The sequence below is a fragment of the Lactuca sativa genome, chromosome 6, assembly GCF_002870075.4.
Source record: "Lactuca sativa cultivar Salinas chromosome 6, Lsat_Salinas_v11, whole genome shotgun sequence".
NCBI lineage: Eukaryota > Viridiplantae > Streptophyta > Magnoliopsida > Asterales > Asteraceae > Lactuca > Lactuca sativa.
The window spans coordinates 155,744,385-155,752,056 of NC_056628.2; the positions used below are offsets into that span (position 1 = coordinate 155,744,385).

General features: G+C 31.1%; 1 protein-coding gene across 2 annotated transcripts; it reads right to left on the reverse strand.

Moving 5' to 3' along the window:
• Positions 1-1,566: 1,566 nt before the first annotated feature.
• Positions 1,567-6,410, reverse strand: LOC111901156 (uncharacterized). 2 transcript variants are annotated; one of them, XM_023897033.3, is made up of 15 exons: positions 5,896-6,400; positions 5,112-5,514; positions 4,901-5,011; positions 4,712-4,801; positions 4,262-4,607; positions 4,133-4,173; positions 3,973-4,041; positions 3,752-3,852; positions 3,550-3,628; positions 3,339-3,437; positions 3,007-3,075; positions 2,854-2,903; positions 2,675-2,756; positions 2,352-2,446; positions 1,567-1,815 (listed from the first exon to the last, which is right to left on the reverse strand). In XM_023897033.3, the coding sequence occupies exons 1-15, from the start codon at positions 6,243-6,245 to the stop codon at positions 1,743-1,745; spliced, it is 2,058 nt and encodes a 685-aa protein (XP_023752801.1). In that variant the 5' UTR covers positions 6,246-6,400; the 3' UTR covers positions 1,567-1,742. The 2 variants fall into 2 exon arrangements, 1 of the variants encoding a protein (XP_023752801.1); XR_002853421.3 differs by lacking the exons at positions 1,567-1,815; positions 2,352-2,446 and having other exon boundaries at positions 3,007-3,086; positions 5,896-6,410.
• Between the last annotated feature and the right edge of the window lie 1,262 nt (positions 6,411-7,672).

Genomic DNA, 7,672 nt, shown 5'->3' on the forward strand with positions numbered 1-7,672 from the left:
GGCCAGGCTTTTGGTTTTTAGATTTTTCACTCTAATGACCATTTGGTCCCTCAAGTTTCAAGTTTCACACCTAAGTGCCAAAATAGCCTCTACAAATCTGCCTAGTTTCATTATTCTTACAAAAGAACTAGAAAATAAATTCTTGACATATTTGGTCAAGATAAGGTCAAACTCTTGTTTCATGAATTTGGCAATTTTAGTCCATCTAGATCAAATTTTCTGTTTAATGTTATGATTGATCTTCTAATAATTCTTAATCACTTTAAACTTATTATAGTTATTTATTTCATTTATTTTTCATATTTAATTCATTTATTTTTAAAATATTATTTAATTTTAATTCATTTAGTTTTTATAATTTTACTAAAAAGGCCACAAACATTTAGGCCTAAAATGAGAATATTACAAATGTCAGGATCTATAATGTATGGTATGCTTTATGCTAGACCTAATGTATCTTATATATTAAGCATGCCAAAGTATATACCAATCTAACCTAATTGAGATTCACTATAAGGTTGTAAAAGACATTATAAGTACTTAGAAGGACTAGAGATATGTTCATGGTACATAGAGGTCTTGAGGGTTACATAGATGATAGCTTCCAAATCAAACATGATGAGTTCGAGTCCCATTGAACATTTTGTACTTCGTATCAACATAATTGTTGTACGCTGGAAGTTTTGAAAGTAAGACAAAGTTGTTGATTCATCTACTATAGTTGAGTTATATAACAACACGTGATACATCAAAGGATGAAGTTCATTTTGGATCTTAAAGTGGTCTTCAATATCTCCAAACCAATTGAAATTCTTTGTCACAATAAAGTGCTATTGCGCAAGCAAAATAGACTATGTCTCACCAAAAAACTAGACATATAGTTAGACTGTAGCATCTCGTTTGCTAGATAACTGACTAAAGAGATATCAATGTAACTAAAGTCGCCACTGAAGGGAAGTGGATGATTAAGATAAAGACTGCCGCCTACTAAAACAAAAGGGAAGTGGATGATGAAGACTAAAAAAACGTCGGTTGTTACTTGTTAGAGAAAAACAAAACAATAAAAAGTATATTATTTTAGTACCAAATATCAAATATGTATCTTTTAATATAATGTTTTCTATTACAACGTTGAAATGAAAATTGAAAAAGGCTGTGAGGAAGTCGCCACACGTGTAATTTGGTTAGACCCACGTTGCATTGGCCCGATGCCGAAATCGTTGACTCGATCTTACCAGTCAATGGTCAACATTATATCATTTGGTCGGTTTCATATTTACTAAAACATATAAAATATAATCTTTGATCCTTTTATATATTAATATATTAATTTATCGTATACTCTAAACTTATCAAACATTTATACACACCTAATCTAATAATAACGGCTACAAATAACAAAAAAAAAAATGTTCTACGATCTAATAACCTGATTTTAATCGTGTTAGAATATTAGTTTCAAAAATCACATACATACATCCAAGGCCACATTTAATTTAAATTAGTCAATAATCATAATTTATTGTTAACATACTAAATATCAAAAAAATCAACTACGAAAACGAGTTGCGAACAGTTTGAAAATTGTAATATTATACGTATAAATGTTACATGTGTGTCATATTTATATAAAGTAAACGTGACAAAAACTCTCTTAAAATTCCTAAATTAAACCCGAAAAAAAATAAGCAATTACTATGCATTGATGAAGATCTTTCCCCAATTTCCCCTTCTTCGTTGCTTTAATTAAGATTTTGGATTAGGCCCGGGAGTCTCTGCATAATGTCCTCAAAAGATGGACGAAGCTCCGGATTGCTGTGTATTTTAATTTCACAAATAAAGAAAATAAAAAAACTAAATTGTTTATGTGTCACAACATTGTATTTTCATTTCTTTTTATTACAGTATTAGGTGTGAAACCCGTGTATTACACGGGTTTAGAAAAAAAAAGTTTAATATAAAATTATAAGCATTACATATTTTTTAAAATAATAAGTTTATATAAATACAAAAATTATAATAAATAAAGTAAGTAATTTAACATATAATATAAGATATTTGAAAGATTGTAGAACATTTATTATCAAATTTAATAGAATGATCTACTTTACATATATAAATCTCACTAAAATATGGATTTTAAATTAAAAAAAAAATGAGAAATACAAGAAAATAACAGGTGGAAAAAACATAATTCAAAAACTTTTAGAAAATAACATGTGGCAAAATCAATAAGAACATGACATTTGGCAAAATTGATTTTCATTTATTAGGTTAGATTGTATTTTAAATCCTTTTCATATTAAAACACACAGTACTTTGAAAATATTACCCCATTATAGAATGATTACCTTTGCCAACAATCTTGGATGATAGAGGAGAGGGACGGGTCTAAGTTCTCTGGTAAGTCCAACCGCCTGTCCATGAACCCCACAACTCCAACAACCTTCACACAATAAAAAAAATATATTAATTTATGAATATAAAAAATTTACACTAGTGAAAAAGTTAATTTTTTGTAACAAGAAAATTATGGTGTTGTACTTTTCATTCTTTTTCTTATTAGGATATAATTTGAAATTTTGCTTTTTGGATTGTCAGTTATTTTTTTCTTACTGCTAGGACAAACATGTAGGGACCACAGACAGTAAAGAGTGGTAAGATTGAGAGATACCTGTAGGGGATTCATATTGCTCCAAGGGATGCATTGTGTGACTAATTCCCAGAGTATGATTCCAAAACTAAACACGTCGGATCTATTGATCAACACAAAAACAACATTTTGTTAGCATTTTTTATACAACAAAAGTCAATTTTTTATATAAAATAAAAAAATGGAGATTTGGAGCTCACTTTTCGTTTGAAGGTTCATTACGAAGAACTTCGGGTGCCATCCATTGAGGCTACAAAATATACATGACATGAAAAAGTTCATATAACAATAAATAAATAGAATTTTTTAATTAAAAATTATCAAGAAGAATAGTAGAAAGAGAAGATTTTTACTGTGCCTCTCCCCGATCTAGCAGTTAAAAAGGTTGCATGTTTTAACTTTGACAAGCCAAAATCTCCAACCTGTTGACAAGCTAAAAGTAGTTTGTGTCATGATTAGGGAATAATAAGAATATGGCATGACATGACATAACAACTTGTACTGTGTTTGACATGACACCTGTACTGCATCCAACACGCATTGGAGTGGGACTGAGATTGATGTCAATAGGGACAGGAACTTGCTCAAGATCACAAGAGTGTGGAAAAGACATAAACGCCCTCATCATCAAAAATAGACCTAGAAAGTTTGTCTAGTGAAAGAAGGGCATTCAGGGAAACACTACCTTCACAGACCAGTTCTTGTCAACAAGAAGATTTGAAGACTTGAGGTCTCTGTGTACAATTGGAGGATTTCTGTGGTGCAAATAGTTCATACCTCTTGCCTACAATAAATAAATAAATAAAAAGTCAGTTTTTTTTTTAACTTTTAAGGTGAGTGGTAAAAAAGTTGATAATTGATATTTGAGAAAAAAAAAAAAAAAAAAAAAAACTTACAACATCAGCAGCCATCCTTAAACGTCGTCTAATATCTAAAGAGTTACCACTATTGTGTAGAACATTAAAAAGGCTTCCCCTAATAAGAATATATATAGAAAATAAACTTGATTAGGACTCCTTGAGCTAATTTTTTAAAAGTAATTATGCATTTATTAGATTCTAGTTTTGTAAATATCTTTAATTATAAATTTATAATTACCTGGGTAGTAACTCTGTGACCATGGCAAGTTTATCTTGTGAACATACAGATCCCATGAAAAGTAACACATTTGGATGACGGAGTCTCTTCATTATATCAATCTGAAGTTAAAAAAAAAAAAAAAAAAAAAAAAACACAATTCATTAAAGTTCATATCCAAGTCATATATTTTATGGTTTGATTATAAAAAAATAATAATAATAAAGTAGAAGTGGTTATACCTCTTTATTGTAGTCCTGCAAAGCCTTCTCACTATATTGATTACCAAAATATACTTTAACAGCAACATCCTGATTCAAGGAGTAACAAAAAGTTTTTAAAAAAATTACTAAAAGAATTTATTTTTCAATATATGGAAAGTTGTAGTCTTGAAGGATTTACTGATCCATTCCATATTCCACGGTATACCCTTGCAAATGATCCTGAAAAAGGTAAGAAATTTATTAACTTTTATTTTTTCAGAAACAATTATGAAAAAAATATATATATACTTGATTAGCATATCCTTACCATGCCCAATTTCTTCCTTGAAAATAAGATCTTCCCATCTGATTTCACAATCATCTACAAAGTTGAGATCATTTTCAACCTCCAATTCTTTTCTTGTAAATTGGAAAGCTGAAATATTCAACTGATGAACTGGTTTTGCCTCCTCAAAACCCCCATTTTGCTCATAAGAAAATCCATCTTCTTCATATTCTGCAACAAAAGATGTGTTGCAGGGAGCTGCAGTTGTTGATCTTTGTTGAAAACTTGACATGTTCACTGCATTATGGCTTTCTGAGCCATCACTTGAACCTTCTTGTTGTATGTTTGAAGTTCTTTGAATGTTCAACTTTGAAAACATTTTTGCTGCCTACATGTCCCACAATTTTGTTCCCAAAAACAGTTCTTATTTACATGAATTATGAAATCTTTGAAGTTGGTTTATCAATTAGTGCATAAAAGGAGGTTACATACATAGTTATTTGGTTCAGAAAATTCATCCTCTCCAATTTCAGCACCAGTGGTTTTCTTAAAGAGGCTAAAACCAAAACCACGCTTTGTGGGCTGCAATAAAAAATTGATTTTTTAAGAACAGAAAACAATGTGTCAAGATTTATAAATCTCTCAGAATACTCATTTTTAGAAGCTTTTATGGTGACTTACAGGTGCTTTTGGAGGCTTCTCTAAATCTGCGATGTTCCCATCCATGTCCACAGATGAATCTCGTGTATGACGATTTTGCCCTCCACCTTTTCGCAAGATATCTTTCGAGGTCTAATTCGGTTCAAGAAACAAGAACATAACTGAGTTTATAAAAACTGAAAACAGAGAGATTTGTGGAGTAGAAAAGTGTAGAATTTTGAGAAGCACCAACCAGATTGGAAACAAAAGATGATAACTGCTGTGGTGGATGCCATTGAAGTTTCTTGAAGTTTAACCCCTTTGTTGTTCTATTTTGGCCATTAGTAGGATCCTCCTCATATGTTCTTGGGTTTTCTGATTTTATTTTATTGAAAATAGTTGCATCACTAGCAACTGTAACAATACCAACAAGCTCACCATCTTCATATAACGGGCTCTTGTTTACTAAAGCCATAAATGTCACACCCGATCTCTTCCTGAAAGGAAATTGACCTGCCCAACTTTGACCAGACCTTACCCTTTCCAAGATCTTCTCTGAAGATGTTTGAAACTCATCATAAATAAGTAAGTCTGTGACTGTTTGCCCAAGCGCCTCATAGTCCTCGTAGCCAAACAGTTTCTCAGCAGAACGATTCCTGGAACATATGGTGAACTTTCATCGAACACTTGGATAGCATTACTCATCAACACAATACATACTTACTATTAGATAAGATAACAAGCTTTCCAGTTTGCATAAACATATAGAAATATAGAATCCATAATCTCATGATCGTTCCCTTAAATTATCTATGTTCAAAGATTGGGAAGTGGGAACTAAATATATATCGCATTATACTATAAATTAAGGAGTGTTTTTTATGATACAAAGGATTTTGTATCGGATTGGAAATGATCGAGCTATAAAATTGCGACACCTTTTTCAATTACTGTACTATGAATTCAAATTTTGTAACAAATTTTTAAAAACATGGAACGAATTCAACTAAATTAGCTTAAAATTCGAATTAGCTAACCAGTAAATGATCGTTCGACTGATAGCTTTGCTCACGTAAACAGCGTGACCTAACTGATCCAACGCTCTCTTGTACGAAAAACCCACGGGTAAAGCATCCGGGACATTACTCCAGCCTGAGAATGGCGAAATACCGGATCGTGAAGGAATCACTTCTTTCTGAAGTAGAGTTCCATGATTATAAGATGAAGCATGTTCTTGCTCAAGCATGTGGAATTGCTCTTGGAGGTTGGTGTAACTTGTCTCCAAACTCCGGCAACGGTCGAGGAGAAGTTGGTAAATCGGTGAATCATCACCGCCGCTGGTAGTATCCGCCGGAGCATAGCCGTGACTAATGGTTGACAGAGCCATATGAAATTGCTTCCTGGTGTGGCATCCATTGAGCGGGAGCTTCTATTGCATATATGCTCGAGCCTCAAAGTTGATGCAATAACCGCCATTGGAGCTGAACATAGCAAGTAGCAAAAGAAGTAATTTACAGTTAGCACCCTAGTTTTAGTGAAGTTGCATAATTTCCCCTTTACTTTTGATGTAAGTATTTAAATTGAAAAAACATTAATTATTCTTCGACTTGCAATTTTAATTTCATTAATTTAGTTTGGTTTATTTAAAAAGTAACAATATTGGCCAAACTAGTAACGTTAACATGGAATTATTATAAAAATGGCTTAGCCATTTAGTTAGTTGGCCAAATAGCCAAATTAAACCAAATCATATATCGAACTATTAGTAGTTTGGACAAATTTGTGGCTTTTAAATCTTTTTTGCTTATCTTTTTTGGGGTAGAATATATTTTTTGGGGTAGAATGATATATGATAATGTGTATTATGTTTGAGACTGATAATGATGTTAACAATATCAACAAAGATATGTACTGATTTTCGATATCTTGTTTGTTCAAAAGACATGAAATGTTCTCATTTTTATCATCAAAATAACAACAAAAAACGTCTCTAGTCTCATCACGTATAACGAATGGGAAGTGATTCGTACACAACAGTTTTTTATCATACACAACAATTCATTCGTTATATAGTTGTACAATACAACATTTTAAAACAACAATTGTTGTGTATGGAAAAAAAATTGTTGTATACAGATCAGCTCCCATAATGAATACAACTATCAGTTTTTTTAGTTAGAATTATTATTCTATATAAAAAAGTTGATAGATTCTCACATTAATACAACTAGCCAAATTATTCATGTTTTGTTGGTTTCGACCAACTTGTGCGCACCCCTGGTTTTGGTTCATAGAATAGGATTTTTAAAATCAACTTTTAGTCTACAGACTAGATATGTATACGTAACAACTTTGACAAGTTACGTACCCACACAATAAAATATAACTATGATTTGTATTTATATGAGATATTTTGGAATGTTGCATCACTTATTATTTAAATAAGATTTTGCGGTGGTTTACATGATGCATATTAAAAGTTGTGATATGATATTTCTATCAACTTTATGAAGGTACATGAATTGTCATTTACATGTGTTGTATGTTGCAATCACTTGTAGATTCAAAAGTGGCATATACGTAATTTTAAACGTATTATGTCATATTTTGATTAAATTTATAATTATTTTTGTTTCAACAAGACATATATGGTAATCTGAAATGATTAGATCCAATTTTTTAACTAACTTACTAGATAGATAATATTCTTTCTCACAATTTAAACAATTTCATGATATGGTGTATTCGTATTTTACATCAACAGTTTCACCATTTTAGATATCATTTTCGAGATCATTCAATAACTTTGTTGCA